At 31.5% G+C, this 25,316-nt stretch overlaps 3 protein-coding genes and 1 long non-coding RNA gene across 5 annotated transcripts; 2 read left to right on the top strand and 2 right to left on the bottom strand.

Annotated features, from left to right (window-relative positions):
* On the bottom strand, positions 1-1,419 carry LOC138942055 (putative nuclease HARBI1; the record flags this gene model as incomplete). Its single annotated transcript, XM_070312087.1, is given in 6 exon segments — positions 1-41; positions 219-294; positions 297-365; positions 440-629; positions 1,088-1,211; positions 1,365-1,419. Coding segments are annotated over 6 exon segments (501 nt in total), but the record flags the coding sequence as incomplete, so codon positions are not given.
* A 2,496-nt stretch (positions 1,420-3,915) lies between these two features.
* LOC138942070 (uncharacterized) lies at positions 3,916-4,759 on the top strand. Its single transcript, XR_011448246.1, has 3 exons — positions 3,916-4,225; positions 4,364-4,519; positions 4,607-4,759. It is a non-coding gene; the product is annotated as an uncharacterized lncRNA (long non-coding RNA).
* A 6,541-nt stretch (positions 4,760-11,300) lies between these two features.
* LOC138942065 (uncharacterized) lies at positions 11,301-14,495 on the bottom strand. 2 transcript variants are annotated; one of them, XR_011448244.1, is made up of 3 exons: positions 13,828-14,495; positions 11,760-13,387; positions 11,301-11,647 (listed from the first exon to the last, which is right to left on the bottom strand). XR_011448244.1 is itself a non-coding variant. In XM_070312095.1 (3 exons), exons 2-3 carry the CDS (start codon positions 13,351-13,353, stop codon positions 12,196-12,198), a joined length of 1,047 nt encoding a protein of 348 aa, XP_070168196.1. In that variant the 5' UTR covers positions 13,354-13,387; positions 13,828-14,495; the 3' UTR covers positions 12,056-12,195. The 2 variants fall into 2 exon arrangements, 1 of the variants encoding a protein (XP_070168196.1); XM_070312095.1 differs by lacking the exon at positions 11,301-11,647 and having other exon boundaries at positions 12,056-12,908; positions 13,020-13,387.
* Positions 14,496-17,113: 2,618 nt separating this feature from the next.
* LOC138942091 (uncharacterized) lies at positions 17,114-22,080 on the top strand. The gene is made up of 9 exons (XM_070312127.1): positions 17,114-18,390; positions 18,783-19,010; positions 19,374-19,460; positions 19,589-19,720; positions 20,541-20,774; positions 20,905-20,958; positions 21,058-21,275; positions 21,364-21,541; positions 21,677-22,080. Exons 1-9 carry the CDS (start codon positions 18,213-18,215, stop codon positions 21,763-21,765), a joined length of 1,398 nt encoding a protein of 465 aa, XP_070168228.1. The 5' UTR covers positions 17,114-18,212; the 3' UTR covers positions 21,766-22,080.
* Positions 22,081-25,316: the final 3,236 nt, after the last annotated feature.

Here is a 25,316-nt window from a genome sequence, read left to right as displayed (position 1 = left end):
AGGAGTTAATAGCCATGGCTCCAATGGATAATCTGAATCACCTATATAAACAAAATATTTAAAGCTCTTTAATACAATTTAGATTCAATACAAGGAATTTAAGAATTCATGTACTGAAACGAACGATGTGTAAAATACATGATGTATTATGTGCCATAAATCGACAATAAAGGCTTTCTACAGTAATTTCTAACATAAAAAATTAAGATAATAATTACCAATGAGATATGTTCGCCGTTCACGATTGTATGCGCGTTCCATAACTCGTCGTGCAGCAGAAGCACTCCATATATTGTATATGCATCGTGCCGTGCTCCGGGATATCTTGCATTAACATTTAGTACTTTTAAATTCTTGTCACATATCTAAGGGATCAAACATTGTAATTAGTTATTAATACATAAAACACGCTGTACCAATCAATGATTTAAATATTTACCATTTGCACATTTAATGAATGATATCCATGATGATTAACGTAGGCTTCTTCATGCTTTTTGAGAGCAAGAATAGCTACGTGAGTGCAGTCAATTGCTCCTATACCTCCTTCAAATGAATGACGTGCATTTTGAAATTGCATTCTCGCTAGCTGCCTGGCTCCTAGAGTCATAGGAAATTGTACCCATTGTCTAAATATTAAATCAGTGCTCGGATTTAGTTGCACATTTCGGCCCGATTCCGTGGCTCACGCCTATTGCCCCTCACTCACCGTTCGTGCGTTAGCGACGAGACGGCAGATACGCGTAACTAAGGAGCGCGACGCTTTGTCTCAGGAGCGTTCATATGTAAGAATGCCCAAATATAATAAATAAGACCATATCTTTTTAAATGCGAAAATTATCAAAATTCTAAAAGTTTTCTTCAATATTTTATATTTCATTGATATAAAATATTGAAGAAAAACTTTTAATTATAGAGAAGTATTGTTTTATTATTATATTTGGGCATTCTTATATACGGACGCTCCTGAGACGCAGTCCTTAGTTACGCATATCTGGCGTCTCGTCGCTAACGTACGAGCGGTTAGTGGGGGGCAATAGGCGTGAGCCACGGAATCGGGCCGAAATGTGCAACTAAATCCGAGCACTGTATTAAATCGTTGATCGCATCTGTCACTTTGTGTATACATCTGCTGATAGATGTCTGGCTCATGCAAATGCCCCATTGCTCACCCACAGGACGTTGAAAGCAGCCAGTTGCATAAAATCTCACTGCCGATAATACATATAATATATGAAATTTATATGAATACCATCAACAAACTCAAATTAAAATTAAAAAATAATAAAAATAAAAACTCCCAAGAAAACAAAAATATATAATACATTGTATTGTAAAATATATGGTGTTATAATTTGTATTACTTTCTTTTCTGTAGACAGTCCAGTGATCCTTGTTCGCTGCAATCGAGGTTCTAATGCATCGATGAGATCGAAAATTAAGTCCGGTATTAGGCGGTACAGCTCCCTAAATTCGTTGTTCGTCAAATCAAATGGATCTTCTGTTGCTCGCAACAATTGTCGTTGTGTCCTTCGTTTAAGGCGTTGAACACGATCTTCCGTTCTCATTAAATCTAAGGCAAGATAGCTTTTCGTTTTAAGATAGCCAAGAGCCATCTTAAAACGAAAAGTTAAGAAATTATTTTATGGGAAACTATTAGACAAAAGTTAAAGATTCAAGGAACAGAAAAACTTGTACTTACTTTCAATCCGTATTATTACCGTAATAGCTATATTTTATCCAGCAACTTTTCTAATTCACTATGTCACATGTCACATATATTACACATACATGCATACATTACATACATCAACGTATTACCGATTACACAGATTATCGTTAACGGCTTAGCGAGACCTCCGGTATCGATCGCAACCGCATCGACAATTTTCGGAATTCAACGATTCAAGTTATCGAGAGTTGTCGATAACTGCTAGTTAGAGAATAACCTTTTGCGATAATCATCGATATCGATAGTTAACGATAGCGATTTTCGTCGTTAAGGAGTTACAGAATCCCGCTACAGTTCTCTTATATCTGAAATAGGCGTTAAAAAATGTTAATAAATAGCATAATATATTAGAATTTCATACACAGAATTCTTTTATGGAACTGATGGAGATATTGCACAAAATACCATGATATGCTATCTATAACAAAGATATGATTCATCACTGAAAATAAGAAAGATCTATTACTTCTTGGACTATTGCTAGGAATATCATTAAACTGCATTCTTGTCTTATTTCGAAGTATTTGAATACACAATACTTACTGAAATTGTGATGTATCTAATTGAAGCTCAAAGAAGAATTTATCTCAGATGAAAATTACAATTAATTTAACTTTATATTTAACTGATATATTTTCTTACTTCCTGATTACATTACGTTGTGTCTGTTACGTGTGCAATGACACCGACCGGAAAAAAAGATTTGGAGAATTTACAGTCAAGTTTGACTCTTTAAAAATAAAAAATTAATTATTACGCTGTGTCATTACGAGTGGTTAGGAAATCTGTCATAATAATTATGTCCAAGGCAAAGATACAAAATGGTATAATAAAATTATTAATTATTATTTATGGACAGCACGTACCATATAAAAAGTAGAAATATGTTTATAATTATAAGCTTTTTCATCTTCTTTTTCTAATTATTACCGATTACAGCAAATCTGACAGCAAGAAATCACAGTTGTAACAGCCTTTTCTTAAATATATCAACAGTCAGAATGTATGAATATTCAGATGCGATACGCTTGATCGAAATGTGCGCAAAAGAAATGTGCGTAAAAGAAATGTGCGCAAAAAAAATGTGCGCGAAAGAACTGTGCGCAAAAGAAATGTGCGCGAAAGAAATGTGCGCGAAAGAACTGTGCGCGAAAGAAACGTGCGCGAAAGAAATGTGCGCAAAAGAACTGTGCGCAAAAGAACTGTGTGCAAACGAACTGTGTGTAAACGAACAGTAATAAACATTTATTTACCAAATAAAATTAATAATAAATGTCAAAATATTTCAAAATTATACATGCATACATGCGTGTGTATGCATTTTAAATTATACAAAAATATGTGTTGTGTCCAAAAGCAACGTGTCCAATTGAACGGTGCGCAAATAACACGTGTCTAAACGAACCGTGCGCAATTGAAATGTGTCCAATCGAACGACGCGCAACTTTATGTGTCTAATATCACAGTGTGCGATTGCAACGTGTCTAATTGTACTGTGCGCAAGTGAGCCTCTCCCGATCAGAATCACGCTTCCATATAAAGCCCATAACATACATTAAAAAATTCTATATTCATATATACTATATTAGATTGCCTTTTATGTTGCAATATTATTTTATTTTATAGATCATATACGACAGCAGCAACAAATAGTGCAGTAGTTATTTGGAATTTAAATAAACAATCTTGATCAAAACAGGAGCATGTATTTATAGATTATAAAAGAACTGTGAATAAAGTGAGCTTTCATATGACAGAACCTATGTGGTTGATATCTGGTTCATAAGATGGTACTATGAAATGTTTTGATTTACGAATAAAAGAAGCCATTAAAACCTTTTATAGATAAATTATGTTATAATATATATAGATAAAGCTCTCTTGTAATTGTTAAAGATAATGGCAAAACAATTTTTCTAGTATTTTAAAATTTTGTATATTTAATATATTTAGTAATACAGAATCGATAAGAGATGTTCAATTTTGTCCACAACAACCGCATACTTTTGCTGCTGTATTCGAAAATGAACATATACAGCAATGGGATATGAGAAAGCCGTTATTTTCAACATTTTACCGCACATAGTGGTTTGATATTTGCTTGTGATTGACACCCTGAAGCCACTTGGCTCGCTACTGCATCTGGAGATAAAAATATTAAGATATATACATTATTTTATATATAGATTTTTATGAAACATTGATCGTATATTTATATTCTTTATATGAACTCTTTAGGTTTGAGATCTGTCAGGTAAACCAAGTTACGATTATGCCATACATACTATTGCATTAGTGGGACGCATTAAATGGAGACCACAGAAAAAAATATCACATAGCACAAGTTGTGCTCTAGTGGTTGATTGTAATATAAATGTATGGGATATTGGCAGACCATATATCCCATTTACAAGTTTCAATGAACATAAAGATGTTCCCACAAATGTTGCATGGAGAGGCAATCCACAATCATTTCTATCGACAGATTACAGAGTAATGTTATTAATTATTTTTTTATAACAATTATTTGTTACTATCATTTTTTTATTACAATTTATTTTATTATTAATCATTTTTTGATCGCAACTGCAATGCACAATGCAGTTATTATTTCTATTTTCATTATTTTAGGATTGCACTTTGTATCATATTTTTGACGATGCGGTAAGACCAGCCCGCAAAGCAAGTCCGTAATGTTGCGTTAGGTTTAAAGAGTGAAGTCACATATGCTTGTAAAGTAAAATATGAATCGGCGGCTATCGCAAGACAACTGACTAGTATAATGAGGTCAGTTATTATGATGCAAAATATATTATCACAATCATAAGATAAATTCTTGTCAGAATAATGAATAAAATTGTTATTTCTTTATAGGAAAACACTTGTGACAAATGATGATACTTTTTGTGTGGTTTCAAGTGTAACGCATAGATTCACTTTGAAACAGAATTCCGCTATTGGGACATTACTTTGTTCAACTTGACAATGAAATAAAGTAAGTTTTTTAGCATTATAAAAAATTTATCATTTCGGCACGGTTGACGATTCAAATTAAATTGATAAATCAATAATGTAGATTATTCTGACAATTAAGTCATGTGTTTTCATTTTGCTTCTACCAGCGATATCTTGAAATTATAGTAGAAAAGTAACGATAGGATGATCACTGCAAATTTCATATCACATTGCAAGACGTTTTTTATAATTTTCTTTATAACAATGAGTCCTTGTGCTGCAATATCTAATTTTGAAATTATAAAAACTTTAAAATATTTTGAAATTTGTGACGATCAAACCGGCAAATTGAAATCTAAATTTAATTCAGTGTGGAAAGATATGTGCAACATGGGACAATCAAATGAAACCTTTTAATTTATACTTTTATGTCCATCAAAATTGGCATAACGTTTTCGAAACATATAAAAAGATGAAGAATGTGATTAATTTCAATAACTTTACTGAAGAAAGTATAATTCTGAGTGAAACTGATGACATTGATATTTCTGACTTCTGTAATGATAGTAATAGTAGTAGCTTCGATAGTTTTGAATAGACGCAACATCCATGTAATGATAGAAAAATTCAATTCAAAATTGTTTTATCAAAAGGACAATGGTTAAATATCAAACCAGAAGAAAAAGTCAATAATAGGCGAGAAATTTATTATTCTTTGAAGAATGGTTGGACACATATTTTGTCTGAATTAATTTTTCTACAATAAAAATTACCATATGCGTATTCTTTCAAGAACCAGAAAGTAATACACGCGAACTGTTATGCTACAGATTATATTGTAAAAATAAATGGATTTTGCAGTGATCACAATTGTAAAGCTCAAATTTATGGGCAAGGATTTTTTCAGTTTACTAATGATGATGATGTATCGCTCGAATTCGTTACCTTAAATACTGAAGATTTATTAAACTCCAAAAAAAGATATGTCCGGAATTCGAAAAACGTCGTTTAAAAAGCATATGAAACATAAAAAAGCCAATGTATTTAGAAGTGAATCAATTAGAAAATATCATAAATATGCCGATCAAATTGGTCCTTTGGTATCAAATAACAATGTTATTAATGGAGTGCGTTTCGATGCTAAAAATGAAGAATTCGGTGTTAAAGGTACTGTATGGTAATCGCTTGAACATTTAAAAAGTGACGTTGAATTTAGTCGTGCTATTAAACAAACAGGCTTTGATAAATTTTTTTTATGTATTGGACACCGGAACAAATTGACGTTTATAATGATGTAATAAAACTTGGTTCAACTGTTTCTATTGATGCGACAGGGAGTGTTGTCCATAAAATAACACGTTCGGAAAATAATTCTAGTAATCAAATTTTTTTATATCAAATAATTACTCATGTTCAAAACATTATAATACCATCTGGTTAACTTCTCTCGGAACGACAAGATACTCGAATCGTTGAATTCTGGTTACGAGAATGGATTTCATCTGGCGCACATGTTCCTTTAGAAGTAGTCACTGATATGTCAATTACACTTCAAAATACGATTACTTTAGCAACTAATGGAATATTTTATAAAAAGTATTTGTCAATTTGTTATGATTTTTTAATTGGAAAAACTCAATTTGTACCACGGCCATTCGTTCGAATTGATATTGCACATTTGATACATTGTGTTGCTAGACTGAAATGTTTATCTCGTGAAAAACCAGTAATAAAAGATTTTTATTTACGATGTATAGGATTTATGACTACAATTGAAAAGTTTCAAGATTTAGAAAAATCTATGAAATCAGTTTTGATCGTCAGTCAAAACGAGAGTCAATGTTTTGCAGAAATTCAGTGGATTTTGAAAAGGATTGAAACTTTCAAATTTGATGATTCCGTTGATTATAAACAGATAAGACAGTCTAATGTTTGTGAAAATGGCAATAATTGTACAAAACACATTTCTTGTAATGATAGAATTGATGTATTTTCCGCTGTGACAGTAGATCATAATTATAACTACAACGCTGATAATCTTTCGCTTTATATTGATCAAATAGTAGAGCAAACATATTCAGAGCAAAATTCAAATATGTCAATTAATTTTAATGATATGAACATGTATTATTTTCCGGAAATTATCAATGATTTGAAACGTTTATTTAAACAATTTCCATTGTGGACTAATGTTATGTTAAACTATTTTAATTCAAAAAATACTGTCGCAACATCTGCTCGATCCGAAAATTATTTTTGTTTTCTTAAGGAAAATCTCTTAGAAGAACGTCAACTGTGTCGATTTGATAAATTTTTTATAAAACACGTATGAACAATTAATACCAAAGTTATCGAAGGAAGAGCAGCTTATGATGCATTAAAGAAAAACAAAGTTATTATTAAACAAAATCGTGAGGAAAAGCTACAGAAGGAGAAACAATTAATTTTACAAACGAAAGAAAATTGGAAAAATAAAGTAGTGAATGTGATTTTTCTAATGAAAATGAAAATAAAATAAAATAAAATAAAGTAGTGAATGTGATTTTTCTAATGAAAATGAAAAAGATAATTTTTCTATTCTTAGTTTTAATACTGATGAGTATAATCAATTAGAAGCTGTTAATTCAAAAGATATTGTTCATTCTACTCCGAAAGGTATGGTGGATTATCCAAAAAAATTCAGAAAACGATTTTTCCATTGTGTTGGACGTTGAAAAAAAAGTATTTGAACCGATAATTAAAGTAAATCAAAATTCTGAAAATGACAAGAATTTATTGAACAAACGCGGAATGTATGTTACTCCATGTCCTAATATAAAGGTAATCCACCAAAAACCTGCTCAAAAAAAGTTTAAAAGAGATTTTATTAAAAATGGTAATAGGTTACCTCCACGTATGATTAATAATAAAATTTATCTTTTTGTCCGTTCGATTCAATCACTGAAATTGTATCTGCTGCTTGTTGCAACTCCAGGAACTTTGAGACTTTTGTCACTTCATAAATAAGAAAAGAAACTATTTGTTTTTTTACATGTGTACGTAATTATATTGAACACGGAGCTACAGCATCGTTTTACAGATTAAGAGCAACATTGTTATATTCATTATATCCGTCTGTTAGTAACAATATAACTTGTGAATACAATGTTTGCGATTTATTTAGTAAACTAATGAGTACATACGATATAAATATTGAAACAATAAGGTGTCAAAATTCTCAATGTTGTGCAGTTGATTCACAGAAAATACCAGTTTTAAATTTAAGCGCGAAAATAATATGGGAAAAAGATATACGACATTTGAATGAGAGTGTAGATGAGTTAATACGCGCAAAAATTAGCTACTGTCAAAGCTGTCAGAAAAACTCCGCCAGTAAAATTATCCAAATTCGTGATTATTTATGTTTAAATATTGAACATTTTTACGAACCATCGATTCATTTTCCTGATAAGACTTTTCCGAACACTAATTTAAATGATATTCCAACTATAATAAGAGTACAAGACAAATCTTATGTTTTGTGTGGCGTAATTCAATTTATAGCTTCTACTATTATTAATGGTATTGGACATTATGTTGCGTACGTTAGGTCACTCACCAACAAATGGACAGAAATTAATAATCTCTTTAAAGAACCAACAAATATTTTTAATTTACTGGCGATTATAGAATATCGTTATTATTTTATGTATTAGTTTAATTAATTTTAATAATTTTGCTCACTATGTTGGCCAAAGATAACATTAAACATCTACCAGCAATAGTTGCATCATACATAAACAATATAGCTATGTCTGTAAGCTGTTGAGACTCGTCTACAAAAATATCTTTATAGATATTTATCTTTTATAGTTACATTTAAAAATATATATTTTGTTCAAAATAGAATATATGCATATATACATATATCTAAATATTTTTGTTCAGAACATTAATTTTTGCCTATTGATGATTTTCCTCAATATTGTTACATGTGTGTATAGATGTATTGTTTCTAATTGCGAAGCCTTTTTCTTTTTATTGATAGCATAAAATGTTTTATATGTCACATGTAGCATGGGATGCAAAAAAATTTGATAATTTTGTTTTTTTTATTATTTCCCTTTGTAATACACACGTTTTCCAAACTATAAAGATATTTATAAATGAAATTTGTGTCACAATTTTTTTCAGAATTAATATGTACCTGCTATTAGCAGTATTTGAATATTCTAATATTGTTAATATGTTAATTCCAATATAAGCAAGCATGTGTGTGTGTGTATGTGTGTGTGTGTGTGTGTGTGTGTGTGTGTGTGTGTGTGTGTGTGTGTGTGTATGCGTCTTTATAATAATAAAAATGAAATGTAACAACTAGAAAAACGGCGCTATTGTGTATATATATTATTTATAATGTTACAATATTTATAATGACGATATATCTACTACTATTAATAAATAAAACAACACAGATAAGGTGGTTTTAAATAATTTATCCTTTCATATTATAATTATGTTAAAATAGTCCATTCATCATCCTCCATACGCATAATGTCTACTTACATTAGAATGTTTGTATGTCTATTTTCACTAGGATGTTCTAATGACACAGGAAATTAAAATAAATTTAAGGCTCCTGAGTAGTCGCCGCGACCATATTGGAATGATGACGTCAGAAGCGAGAAATATGACACACTGAGAATTCTTGCGTGCCATTTTTAAATAAAAAGATATTTTAAAGAAACAAGACTACAGATCGCTTTAGTATATTCGTAAAATTGTCCGAAAACTAAGCTTTTTCTTTGACAATTAATAAATAACTGTAAAATGAATGTCAAAGTAAGCCTAGTCATACGGGAAAACATGTAGTTTGACAGCTATCGAAAGAAGTGGAAAATGTTCTTTTTACATAATACTTAACTTGCTAAGCTTAGTTTTTGGACAATTTTATAAGTTTCACAAATACGTTACACATCACAGCATTAGCATAAAGTGAATAATTACGAAATGGCATGCAAGAATAATTTGGGCTGCCAAAACGTCACTTTTCACGCCTCATAGTTCATTGATTTGCAACGTGAGGCGCTGTATAAAAATTCTGACATATGGGTAACACGCTGGTAACTAGTAGCTAACACGTAACATATATATAGTATATATCTTTTATATATCTATTATATAGTGTAGTACTCTATTAGAAAAATACTTGAGCAAACGAAGGGCGCAATGCTCAGCCATGTCCCAAAAAATTTGATTTTAATAATATTTAAATAATATATTTTCTTATATACAGCTCCGTTAGGTCGATTATCGAGAAGCTCGGACATTGGGTGACTATTAAAATGGGTGACTACCACGCATCAGACCCGGGTTCAATTCTTGTCTCTGGCATTTTTTTTCTCATCCTTTTTTATACAATCTAGCAACGAATATTTATTCATGTAAAATAAAGTTAATTAAATTAAATTTTTTTTACTCTGTAATCTGTCGATAGAAATGATTGTGGATTGCCTCTCCATGCAACATTTGTGGGAACATCTTTATGTTCATTGAAACTTGTAAATGGGATATATGGTCTGCCAATATCCCATACATTTATATTACAATCAACCACTAGAGCACAACTTGCTATGTGATATTTTTTTCTGTGGTCTCCATTTAATGCGTCCCACTAATGCAATAGTATGTATGGCATAATCGTAACTTGGTTTACCTGACAGATCTCAAACCTAAAGAGTTCATATAAAGAATATAAATATACGATCAATGTTTCATAAAAATCTATATATAAAATAATGTATGTATCTTAATATTTTTATCTTCAGATGCAATAGCGAGCCAAGTGGCTTCAGGGTGCCAATCATAAGCAAATATCAAACCACTGTGTGTTGGATTTCCCGCTCTCATTGCACCTGCGCTTAGCCCTATCACGCGAGGCTACCATATATTGTTCTCAAGTTAGCAGCAATGCAAGTTTTAATGTTGGTAACCCTGAAGGTGCCGGCCCCCGGCCATTCTCTCTCAATAAAGTGATCTCACAGTCGAACCCACGTGCGCTAGAATCTTTTATTCCTCATCTTCCGGAAATACGGCACAAGTCGTAACACTGTGTGCGGTAAAATGTTGAAAATAACGATGCGGCTTTCTCATATCCCATTGCTGTATATGTTCATTTTCGAATACAGCAGCAAAAGTATGCGGTTGTTGTGGACAAAATTGAACATCTCTTATCGATTCTGTATTACTAAATATATTAAATATACAAAATTTTAAAATACCTGAAAAATTGTTTTGCTATTATCTTTAACAATTACAAGAGAGCTTTATCTATATATATTATAACATAATTTATCTATAAAAGGTTTTAATGGCTTCTTTTATTCGTAAATCAAAACATTTCATAGTACCATCTTATGAACCAGATATCAACCATATAGGTTCTGTCATATGAAAGCTCACTTTAATCACAGTTCTTTTATAATCTATAAATACATGCTCCTGTTTTGATCAAGATTGTTTATTTAAATTCCAAATAACTACTGCACTATTTGTTGCTGCTGTCGTATATGATCTATAAAATAAAATAATATTGCAACATAAAAGGCAATCTAATATAGTATATATGAATATAGAATTTTTTAATGTATATTGTGGGCTTTATATGGAAGCGTGATTCTGATCGAGGATGAATAATCGAGAACGAAGTATTGTGCGAGCAACTGACTGACTTTATTTCACGGCGGTCTTTGTAAAAGTGTGCGGGAATCCCGCGTACATCACCGGTTCGTGCTTGGCGCCTGCGCTTCGATCTTTCGCGTGCTTTCTAGAGCTTTCTAGAGCATGTCGTATTTTCGCTACTGTGACGATCGACTACGCATGTTTTCTTCCGCCTTTCTTACTCGCTCGCTCATCACAAGAAGCATTTGTAAACAATGTTTAACAATGTATATTAAACACATAGTATTATATTGAGAAGATTAACTAAATTAAATATATGGTATATATAAGTAAGATTGTGACATAAACCAGAAAAAATTCAAACTTCTATTTCTTTCTAAATATATATGATAATTGACGTAAATTGTTAAGTTACCATCATTGACCCCAGTAAAACAGCTACGTCATATCCACGTCGAATCCATATAATTTACGTGGACTACGTGGATGCAGATTTATCCACGAATTATTCACATGGATGCAACATTCTTTTTTCATCACTACATCGAAGTACTTTATCCTCGAAATATCAATGTAGATTTCATGTGGATGTTTCTACTGAAAATTATGATTGATTAATCAAGATATACTGTCTTTATCGCAAAGTGATTTTTAATGAATAATCAATTTATGAATATTTTGATCTCTGCACATACTACAGATGAGGTAAAATTGTATTGAACAAGACAATATTACTCTATGGGGAAAGGAAACATAGTGATAATAACAATTACAGAAAATGAAGCATTAAAATAATTTTATTCTGATCGGCAATGCCAGAAACAATAATTCCTCTCTTGTATAAAGATAAGTTACAATGTTTCAGAATGAGGCATTGGAAAACAGACATTCTTTGAAACAATCCAATTATCTTCCGCGTCCTTTTTAGGGAGAGGTAACAATACAACTTTTTTTTTAATATCATCTAAACACCATCTGTGTAGTGATCCAAGGTTGCTAACGATATATATGTTTATACAGCTGGAAGAAAATGGATAAGAAAAGAGATCTGATCTTTCTCTAAACTTTCTGCCAATCAAATAGTTTCCTTCATTACATTTTATAATATTTTCGATTTTAAGCACTTCATTGGCTTTTGTAAGACAATATGCATCAGCAGACCTTAAAGAGAATTTTTTATCTGGCATTTGAATTTTGTTATACTGCTCTCCTCGACAATTTAGAGTTGGTCCCATATTATGATGTTTTTCAAATGATAATTCATTCTTTGTAGAATAAGAAAGATGAAGCATAGCTGCCTTTTCTATCACACGGCAAACTATTTGAGAAAGTGTCTTTCCTGGTGCATGCAAAAAGTTCTTCATGTGTCCCAAAAAACTTTCAAATTTAAATGCACTAAATTTTTCAAGATGTCCATGTAATCGGCAATCCGCAACTATGTGCATTAAATGATGAACATTGTATACTACAAAGGTTTGTCCATAAATTTTAGAACCGTGCTCTATAAATAACCTGAGTAATCTGTCTGCATCAATGGCATAATCCTTGACCAACACAGGGTCGACTAGAATTCGAACAGCACAGGCAAATAACAAAAAATTTTTATAAACTTCTCGCTGCATAAATCTAAAAATTATGAAACCATCATATAACAGGAGCCTTCTAAATTCTGTACCTTTGTAATATTTCCAATCACTCAATCTGCGTGGTCTTCTAGCAAAATCAGATGGAAAGAAAGATTTTAGAAAATTAGAAAAACTATTTATCTCAAGAACAACATCGCGAGGCAGTTTGTATTTACTAGCTTTAGCACAGTACAGCTTTGAAAGAATTCGTTTCATAATTCCTAGATATAACAGATGAAAAGATTCCAAAGGAAATTGTGTTAAAGGTTTAAGGTGAAGTCTCGTAATCAGAGGACTAACTCCCTTGTGATATTCTTTGTGAGTTTGTTGACAAATAGATTTATCTGTCCGTAAAGGTGATTCCTCATGAGAAAGATACGTCATTCGGTTGCCGAACCATACACCCTTAATAGTACACCTGTAAGACAAAATATTAATATTATACAAAGTATTCAAAACTTTATTGTAACTGCACACAAATTAGTTTTAAAATAACCATTAAGATTATGTTTTCTCACATGTGTACTTTATATTTGCAAGGTAATAATTTGAGAGAACAGAATGAACATGATATAAATATAAATAATATAAATGATATAAATATAATATGTTATCTTTTTAATATTAATTTTTCTTATATAAATTTTTTCGAAGTTCTATGATTTTATGCGAAATGAGTTTTATTTATACGTTGAATAACAGAAAGAATGCTAAAAAAGTTTTTGAATTCCAAGAGATAATAAACATTATTTAATTACAGGCAGAATAAGTTATAAAAATAAAAACGATTGTTAAAAATGAACTATTCTATATTTACATACATTTCAAGAGAAAAAGTGCTCATTTAATAATACTCACCTTTCACAAGCAAATTTATTGCCATGTTGGTTGACACATTTTATGCTCTAGCAGGTGCATCAGCAATTATGTTCCTGATTTTTAGTTTGTAACATTTATCTTTAATATTGAAACCATTCATTATTTCTAAAGCTTCATTGATAAAGTCTTTTAAGTAAGCATCAAGGTTTGATGGACATTTCGTTTCTCCGCACCATATAGCTATAATAAAAACCTCATTTCTATCAGCTATGCAGCCAGCAATTGGCCATAAAAATCACCGTATACTATCATAGGGCGAGAAACCATCAAAAAACACGTCAATTTCAATTACATCGGACATTGTTTCCAAAATCTCTTTAGATAATACAGTTTTAAGACCAGAGAGAATACCATCCCAGATAGCAATTTGTTAACAAATTGTCGCCAAATTGGCATCAAATTCGCTCAAAACTTGGTAACAAATCCAGTGCCATCTGTGTCCGCATTAAGCTTGTGTTTTGGTGACAAAGCTTGTTGACATAACCTGACAGCAAATTGACGGCAAAAACCGAGCAAAGCTTGACATGATTTGACGCCAAATTGATGGCAAAAATCGACCAAGATCTGCGCAAGACAATCTGATAGCAGATTGTCAGCAAAAACCGAACAAATTCTGCAGCTTTTGGCCATTCATATAAAAGTATATATTTAAATAGATTTAAAGCCTTAACCCTAAGTAACAAAATGATGATAAGTTATGGTCATAAAATGACCATTAGATAATTAGACATTATATAAAATCATATATTAATATGTTAAAATATATAGGTAAATTCAAATAACTTAATTTATAAAATTAAAGATCTTTTTGGACAGAAATTGTTTGAATAAGTGAAAATCGAACAATTATCTGTCCAATTTGCAAAAAATCAATTCAATATCTGAATTTCCTGTATAAGAATTGTGTCAAAAATTGAACTGATAGAAATATATATATTATAATATTATTAGCATTTTGTAGGCTTTATATACACTCATGACAAGAATTTGAATACGGGTATAGATAATGAATAACGCGCCGCATAGCGATAAGCGACTGAACTATTTTATAATACTTTGTAATAAGCTGCAGATTTTGTTCGGTTTTTGCTGCCAATTTTCCATCAAATTGCGCACTCTAGATCCTGCTCAGTTTTTGCCGACAATCTGATGTCAGTCATGTCAGCAAGCTTTGCTCGGTTTCTGCCGCCAATTTGCTGTGTAGTTATGTTAGCAAGCTTTACTTGATTCTTGCCGGCAATCTGCCAGCTTAATCGGTAATAACAACTCTTGTACCAAATTTGTAGCCTTTTTGCTGACAATAATTTGTAGCAAGCACTTGGCAATATCTGTTAGAACAGACCTGGCTGACTGGGATAATACCAAAATTGTCCACCACCTTCCAATTCTTTGATTAATAATATTGTACTTCTTGGAGTTTTCAAGAGTGTGTGCGCACACATAGGAAGCAATTTGTGGTTATATTTCCTTAAAATTTTCAAAAGATGAGACAATGCATTAAGCGTTATATTTCTTTTAACAGCCCACACTCCAAGATCTTGAATTAATTTGAAATCAGAATTTGTAGATTCACAATGATCAGTAATTTCTTTAACATTTACTTTTTGCTTGTATAATGTATTACTAATAGGAACAGTGATGTTATTTTGATTTTGTGACTCGTGGCATCCAAAACTGCTTGGAAGTTCTTTATTATTAATAGTAGTAATAATCGAAGCATTATCTACTTCATATATGCTTCTTTTTTTATCCGTAAGTGCAAAACATATTTGTAATGCATCTATGCTTTCCATATGACAAGACTGTGATTCTTTGATATCTTTTTGTGTGATGGATTGATCATAATTACTTTCGTGATCATGATCTGCAGAAATAAGGTTTATATTAATATATAAATGAATAATATAATAATAAACCATAATATTAGAGCAAACATCATTAGAATATTTATGGACATATAATGACAATATTCATTGTTGCTTATTAGATCATTATAAAAAATAATATCTATATCATGGTCTTCATGTACATATTATTGCTCTCTATTACAACACTTTTTGTTGAAATCATAATAAGCGCTCTTCTCAGCAATATGTTCAAAATATTCTTCCTGTGCTAAGGATATTGAGATTCTGATCAGATTTTCTCTTTAGCCTCTTCCATTCTGTATTCCATAACCTCTACAAATTGCAACAAATATTAACATTGTGCATTAAATATTTTTAACAGAAAGCAGACATAGATGCTTTAACATAAATAACATATAGTGAGCAGAATTGCAAACGTACCTGTTTAGACATTGCAATGAAAAGACAAGAAATATTGAGTTAACAAATAAAACTCAGGAAAATTATGTTACACCGTTTGGCTTTAACGTCTTCTTAAGATACTTAGCTATTTTATAATAAAAAATAAACAGATAATTTGCATTTATTCATAGAAATATTCAACTAAAATATCACTACATTAAATATCACTATTACGAAAGTATCACTACATTATTTAGCAATTTCTTCGCACTATCTTAATCCGCATCCTATCGCATCCTATCATTGGCCGCGTTCAGCAGAGAAAGCGCTCAGTTATCGTCTTGTCAACACTTGACGTTGATTCGTTGGTTTTAAAAGTAAGAACCAATCACATTCGACGCTACTAAACGGTTTTCAGTACTCTGCGTTGATACCACTGCTTACAGATAAAGATCGAGCAGGGACAGGGGCAGGGGCAGGGATAGCGGGAGTCTGGATCCTCTTAGCAATATGGCCGTCGCGATTACTAACTGCGTAGCAGGATAGTGCAATTTCAATTGATTTCAGTGTAATTTAGTATAATTCGTCTTGTATTTTGTTTTTATTATTTGTGTCATGAGTGCGATAGATGTACAAATAGCGGATAAGCCGGTAAGTCGATAAGGAAAAATAATATGAGAGAAAGAGAAAGAGCTAGAAAGTGAAATCATAATATTTTATTACAGTATGCTATACTCGAGTTACCTATATATGATGAATTCGAGTCTAATATTTATGCAGTGCCAGCCTGTACTGTATGGTTAAAGAATATAAAAGTGTGTGCAAAAGATGGCAAACAAGTTGCATTCGCAGCTATATGTAAATGGCCTCCTGACGAATCAAAACTAAGTGATTATGTAATAAACCGCTTTCGCGAGGCGGTCGTGGATAACTCGGTCGGGATCCGGGGCTCGTGAAAGGGTATCGAGAGACGAACGATAGATGCGTTAGGTAGAATATAATTTATTGCGTTTAAATATATGTGTGTATACAAAGTGGGTGTGTGTGTGTGTGTAATTATTGTGTGTGTCGGTGTGTATGCGCTTGCATGTGAGTGAGTGATAAGCGAGCGAGTGCGTGTGCGAGCGAGTAATATCTGCGTGAGATTTACAATGTATATCGCAAGTATGTGTGGGTGTGATCGTGTGTATGCAGCCAAAACGCCCTCGCGTATGTGCGAAGGTCGGAATCGTCTAGTGGCGGTCGCGTCGGTCGCTGTGCGTCCGAATTATATGCACGGTACGGAATGTGATTTCGGCGGATTCGCGAATATATCGATTACGTTGCGCGAATCTGGATTTCGGCAGGAGCCGCTAGCTACCGGGCGGTAATTTCGGTCGGGTCGGTGGGCGGTCCTTAAACGCGTCGGTATCGATCTGATTGCGTCGATCGATGTCGCGGCCGGTTAGATCCTCCCCTTTTAAGCGGGACTTAGCGTGCCGTATTAATGGTGATTCCGATCGCGGTAATGGCGGTCGCGGAATTACTACAAGTTCGCTGGTATCGCGGTATTGTTCCGTCGGGGATGATTTTCCCGTAGAATGCAGGAGTGCAACGGCCGACGGGAACACCCGTCAACGGCAGGGAACTCCCTACCGCTGGATAATTGCCGTTGCACGCAGGTGGACGGATGCGAGTGAGGTGTCGAGAACTCTCGACGGAGGCTGAGTACGCCCAACCCCGTTTTCCTCTCTTTGCAATAAATCGGAAGGATCGCTCGTGGAGATGCCGCAAACTCTCGGCGGAGGCTGGGTACTCCCAACCCCGTTTTCTCTCTCTTTGAGCGGTTCTAGGATCGTGGCGGATTTCCAGGCGTCTTACAGACTCTGGCGGTTGCGGAAGATCTGGTCTCGAGGTAGAAAATTGGCTCTTATTTATACCGCTTTTTCCGGCGGGTGCGCGTGCGTAATATGCCTGACTGTTTTAAGGCATATTGTTTAATGTTGAACCGCCGCGCGCGACTCGGGTGGTTTCGGGAACGGTCGGTACGGTTACCCGAGCGCGGCGACGGTTCCTGGTAAACAAACGCGTCTTGACGGCGGTTATAAATTTGAACGCCTTTTCTATATCTTAAAAATGGGCGCTCGGCGCCTCCGCATTATGCCCGACCGGTGTTTGTCGGGCGGCGGACTTCCGGCGGATCGACGGCCGGGTAACGGTGGAGGGATGCATCGTTACAATTATTTAGAAAAAAGAAAGAAGCTGACTGACACTTGGATCACATATGAAAACGTAAAAATTTTGAAGTTTTGTAGTAAGTATTACATTTTGTGTATATTTCGGTGTTATATGTGTGTGTTATCATATTTATAAATAATATGTTAGCTTTTGCTTTCCCTTTCCTTATCTTTTCTTTCTTATAATATATCACATTTGTAATGTACTTCGTAAACATTTAATGCTGAATTTGTAAAAACTATTGCCCCTTACACTTTCGATTTTTTAATTTCAATTTAACTTTATTAACGAAATTTATGATACCTTTTATTCAATTTAGTAACTTCAGATGTAAAACTTCTTTTGTTATAAATATTTAGGGGAATGTCATTCAATATGTAGTATTCATTTGCAAGACTATTCAAGTTGATTTATTTTTGTCTTTGAACTAACACATTTTCTTGCTTTTTTGCTTAATTGTATGTAAAGAATCTATAAGACGAGCTAAAGAAGAAGCAAAAAAAGTCTTAAATGTCTCAGATTTGTCACAGTCTGATAAGGACAAAAGTTTAAAGCGCCAACGATTTGTTACTCGAAGATATAGTCCTGTGAACGAAACATCGTGTAATCGACGCAAAAGTAATATTGTATATGCTGATGATTCGGACAGTGATTTTGAATTAAAAGCACCAGCTGTAAGAAACTTGAAAATAAGTGGTTAGTTCTTTTCTATTATATTTTATATACATATTTAATTGATTTGAGTTTTATTACTTATGTATTACTGTCTATTCATATATGAATTTTAAACACTATATTTTGACATATGAAATATATGATATGTACATATTTATGAAATTGCTTTTGTACAGACTATATCACAGTTATTTAAAACCGACTCTTTCATTTTTTTTTAGTGTATTTTAACCAAAATTACTAAGTTTGTTTTATTTGATGCGCAACTAAAATACTTTTGCATCTAATAATATTTAGTATATAAAATTCTCATTTTTGATCTTCTCTATATTTTCTTACTTCTCTATATTTTCTTCTCTATATTTTCTATCTTTGACATTTCAGCAAATGATAAGAACAATAAGGCATCACCATTACTTTTTGGAAGTGACGACAGTGACGACAATTTCAGCGATAATAGTATAACGCAAAGTAAGTCTTATTTGATTGTTGAACATTTCAGAGCAGTGGTCATTCTGACTCCACATACAATTATAATCCTTTCAATATTTGTGTTTATAATAATTGCATTATTGATCAATTTAATTGTTCTTTTTCAGTTTCATGTGCACCAAACAACTATTCAAGGACAGAAACACCACAGACATATGGGAATAGTCACAAATACAACTGCAAAAATCATTTTATGACTAGATGTGACAGTAACATGAATTCTATAAAGCAAATACAAGGTATGAAGAACTTATTTGCTTGTTGAATATATCAGAACAATAGTTATTTTGACTCTATATGTTAAGAATGTTTTAGTTGTACAATAGTAGCAAAAAACTGTCAAAATTAACAAAAAAAAAGATATTTCTTACGTTTATACTGTTTGAAAAACATTAATAAATCCGGATTATAAAAAGAATTAAAATATAATATAGTTACAAAATAATATGGTTTTTGACGTCTTTATAAAAGAAGATAGTTATAATTAATATTTTTCCTAATTTATGATAAAAACTTTTGATCGTGAATATCTCTTGAAATCAACTGCAAGAAACAAAAAAAATCGAGTAATTTGCAGAAAGAGAAAAAGACAATATTTTTTTTTATAATTTTTAATAAATAACTTTTAAACGAGTAAATGGATCTAAATCAAGTTTTGCACAAATATTTATTAGAGTTTTCTTAATATATGTGAAAATTTTTGTTTTACTGGCAATGTTTTTTCCTTGTCAAATTTGTCAATAAGTGCAACAATACGCGATTTTTCATAACAATCAATAATAACTTTAAATAATTTCTAAACCATTAAGAGAGTTGTGTTCAGGTTTTATTCAGAAGAAATAGTAGAACAGTCTACGAAATTTTCATGCTTTCGTAAATGTTTCGACATATGACACATACATCTTTAATCATTTTTTCAATATTTATACTTTTAATAGTTTGCATAAATGACAAATTTAATTAGTTTATTTTTATAACTCCTTTAATTTTATTTATGTCGATATTTTCTCATATTGCCATTAATTTTTATATATTGTATATGTCTTAAATTTTATTTAGATGTAGCCTTCTTTTCCAAATCACGCGAGTCCCAAATATCAGACGCTATACATCTAACTTATTCATCTATTGATAGAAGTGTCAATGAGAGTATGGGCCCTGTAGATCATACAAAAAAGAAGGAGAGCTGTAACGTTCAAAAGGATTTAGAAACGAATAAGCAAGACAAAGTAATGAGTGAACATGAGAATAGTGATGACCGAAATTCTTGTACAGTAATACGGCAGGCGCAAGGTAAGATTGTTAATATTATAAGTTGCTCTTATATATGTATATATAATTTTTAAATAATTATTTTGCGAACAATCCATATATTGCAATTGTTGAAAAGTATTTTATATTTATTGTGGTTGTGCTTTTACAGATATATGCAAGTCATATGTAACTCCCTATAATAAATCACCTGTCAGGAATAATGGTAAGTTGCATTCTTTCAATGGCTAAAACATTTCCTCATATTGTGGTACTCATTCTTTTTTTTTATATTATAACAATAAATTATTTTTTTACAAAATAGCAAGTTTCAACAAAAGAACTATAATGGCTGCTATAAGTGATTTGAGAAGTCGTATTGGTAAACTTTATGTCACCATTATAAAAATTTATACTGCAACATGTCATCCTGAGGAAACACTTGAAAATTCTATCGGGATTCCAACTCTTCCATTGACTTCTATGGAGGAATTCTACAAATGGGAAGATTTTAATTTGGACGAAGAGAAAAAATTGATAATAGTAAGAAAATATTTCCCTCTCTTTTATTTTGAAAATATATAAATTATAGTGGCCGCTATTCCATATTATATATTTTCATGTTTTACAGATTCGATTGTTAGTAGAGCATGGCAAGGAAGATTTGAAAGGCTCTGTGTATTGCATTATGCGCAAACTGATATCAAACAAAGTCGCAATAAATTTTAATTTAAAGGGAACAAATAGAGAAGGAGCAAGAATTCAGAAAAAGAAATTTCTAGATACGATATCTTATGGTCTTATCATTGGTGAGATTTATGATATTATTAATATTATATAAATATGATTAATTTCTATAGTCAATCTAAATTTGATATTTGTATAACTAATATATTTACATTAAGAATATATTCATCTAATATGTGATCTTTTTTTGTTTGCAGCTGCTTTCTTTCACAAGAAAGAAAAGATAGGGGTCTTCACTTTTTATATAATAGAGAGAGTGCAGACTCCCATATTGCGAACTGGTTAAAGGACGCAAAAAAACGTCTTTAAAACGAAGAGCTTAGATTAAAGAAGGGCAAGCAACAAGGCGAGCAATCAGAAAATAATTCAAATGACTAGAAAAATCGAAGAGGTTACGCTGTATTTTATTTTATTTTTTGTTTGTGTATATGTTAATAACTTCCCATATGTTGGTGATATTTCTGTCCTTGAATTATATTTGTTATACATCGATGTTTGTATACTACATGTATGTACGTATATTAGGATGACAATATATAAACATGTTTCTCTAATTTTATATTTCATATATATATTATATATTTTGTGCAATATTTTAATAATGTTTAATTAAAATAAATACTATATAGTTTCTTACATGTTTCTCTTTATTTTTAATTTAAAACCTTGCATGTAATGTGAAAAAATCCATTCGATTATAAAACAAGAATTCATGTGGATACTACGAGGATGTGTCTCGAAAGTTCGTGAAATTTTCATATGGATTTCCACGTTAAATCGATTATCTCATCCACATAGATTATAGTACCATTCTTGAGCGGATTGTCCACTCGAATATTCATGTGGATTCCACGATGCTGATCCACATGTTAATAACGTGGATTTCACGTACTGTTTTTGTCGGGAGATGCGAGCTCATATGCTACTCAGAACGCAAACATGTTATAATATCTATAAAATTTAACATAAGAAAGAATACATAAATGATGTTCAAGCTGATACTGCATATTGTACGTTATATGAAGTTTAGAAAATGACAACAATATATGTTTGTATTTATTGCGGTCTATGGGTTCATTTTACGATAATATTTTTGGGACATTTAGGTTAGAATTAGATCAAGATTAGATTAGGATTAGAAAATAAATAAAATTCAATAAATATAGTTGACAAAAAGTTACATTTATTATAATGTTGTTACATTTATAATAATTTATTCTACATTTATTACAAATGTACATTCGACATGCATACATTATATGTGATATACGCACATATACTGAATAATATATATATTGAACACAGCATATAATAGACTGCACGCTTCCGTACGCAAGTCAGCGCGACAGCATCAGCAAAAGAAGAGGCAGAGATGATGTTCAAGAAAGATGTTCTCTTCGTCACACTGAAGATTGTGTAACAGAGCATATAACCCATTTCTCTTACTGATGCTGACTCATTGACTCGTATGGAAGCGCGCAGTCTTTATGTATACTGGATAGCCCATTTTAATCCATCCAGTCGAATATCTCAAAAATCAAGCCCGGAAGAAAATAATGTTTCAAACAAAAGTTGTGTGGCTTCAAGGGGGCCATAAGATGATGACAATGATTTGACCTTGGAAAATCATCTGAAGGTCATGTGAAGGTCAACTTTAAAATCTTAGATGGAAACCCCCATTTTTTATTTAGTATTCTTGTAGCTGATATCGAGAGCTTTCCAAAACACTATAATAAAGTATTTTTTCATTAAGTACTTTTTGAGTTATTTTATATTTTAATCTGACATATTTTGATATAAAAAACAAAATATTTCGTAAAATATTCAGTTTTCGATAATTTTACCGTAATACTTCTATGTACAGAATAATAAGACAAATTAATTAGTGCCAAAAAAACAAATAATTATTTTAAAAAATACATTGTAAATAATTTTCTTAAAAACAATTTTTTTTTATACTAATTGGTTTGTCTCATTATTCTGTATATAGAAGTATTACGGTAAGATTATCAAAAACTAAATATTTTACGAGATATTAAATTTTTTATATCAAAATATGTCAGATTAAAATATAAAATAACTCAAAAAGTATTTAATAAAAAAATACTTTATTATAATGTTTTGGAAAGCTCTTGATATCAGCTACAAGAATACTAAATAAAAAATGGGGGTTTCTATTTAAGATTTTAAAGTTGACCTTCACATGACCTTCAGATGATTTTCTCAGGTCAAATCATTGTCACCATCTTATGGCCCCCTTGAAACCACACAACTTTTGTTTGAAACATTTTTCTTTTCCGGGCTTGGTTTTTGAGATATTCGACTGGATGGATTAAAATGGGCCACCCAGTATATGTATATCTGATGAATATGATCTGATCTATATATCTGATATATATATATATATATATATATATACAGGGTTGGGAAAGTTACTTTATAAAAGTAACTCGTTACCGTTACCGTTATTTTTTCTAAAAAGTAACTCGTTAGCGTTACTCGTTACTAATTTTAAAAAGTAACTCGTTACCGTTACAGTTACTAAGAAGTAACGAGTCGTTACAATTTCCGTTACTTTTTTACAATACAAACTAATAAATTATTTTGCATAAGAAAAACTTTTAAAAAATTGTAAGCAAGATTTCATTCAAGGTTTATTACAAAATAAATGATTAAATTTTATCGAAATTCTTTATTAATTTTTAATAAAATTTGTTGCTCCATAGTATCATCATTTAAATGCCCTCTTTGTGGTGTTAATACAGAGCCACCGATGCTAAACATTCTTTCTACAGATGCACTGCTTGGTAGAGCTGTATTATATTTAATAAAAAGTTTTTTAAGTTTTGGATAGTCGTTTAACATTTCTATATTACAATTATTTGATTTTAGAAACCGTTGCAATTCTTCTTGTTCAGATTCATTTTGCACCGTTTTTTGCTCAAAAATGAAAAAATCATCGTGATCGTCAGATTTTCCAGCTTTTGAAGAATTTTCAGTTGATCGGATTCCCAATAAATCCTCCACGTAATTTTCAGCACGTTTTCTTTTTTCTCCGGTTAACCAGTTTAACTTAAATTTTGGATGTAAACATGCTGCTATTATTAATTCTTTTGTTTGAAATATTGTAAGAAATCTAAAATCAAATATAGTAAATTAAATGACATTGTTTTATTGAAATTAATACTTTTGAATCAATAGTTTAAAATAAAATAATATTTTTCAATTAAATCCTTATTTAAAATTAAATAACATATGTATTAATCAAATTAATAAGTTACCTTTTATTTAAACCTTGCTGAATAGCTTCAACTAATGAATGGCAATCTATAAGGTCAGATTTATTGAGATTTTCTAATTTTCGTTGCAAGGTACTTAGAACTGGTAGTAAATGAGAGCTCTGCTTTTCCGAAAAGATAAAGCTCTCATTGGATATCGCGTGTCGTGTCATCGCACTGGTCTGCAGGAGCCATAAGTTGATCAATCACATTCAAGCATTTTTACAACATAATAAGAATGCTAATTGGTCGATTTGCTTACGGCTCTACGGTTAAGATAAAAATTTTATCACGCACAATAGCAAGAATAATATCTTAAATAAATCAAAAAATTTGAAAAAAGTAACGATAAAAGTAACTGTTAAATTCGTTACTCGTTACCGAAAAATGTAACGAAGTTACTTTTTCCGTTACAAATAAAATTTGTAACGCCATTACCGTTACAGTTACCGAAAAAAAGTAACTTTAACGGTAACGGCGTTACAAGTAACGCGTTACTTCCCAACCCTGATAATAATATACCAATAAAATAAACATTGATGCCAACAATATAGTGATA

The sequence above is a fragment of the Polyergus mexicanus genome, unplaced genomic scaffold (genome assembly GCF_030449975.1).
Source record: "Polyergus mexicanus isolate NDT 795.1 unplaced genomic scaffold, iyPolMexi1.0 SCAF_21, whole genome shotgun sequence".
Lineage (NCBI taxonomy): Eukaryota > Metazoa > Arthropoda > Insecta > Hymenoptera > Formicidae > Polyergus > Polyergus mexicanus.
The sequence above is the reverse complement of the archived record's forward strand: the minus strand, read 5'-3'. Positions and strand labels throughout refer to the sequence as shown.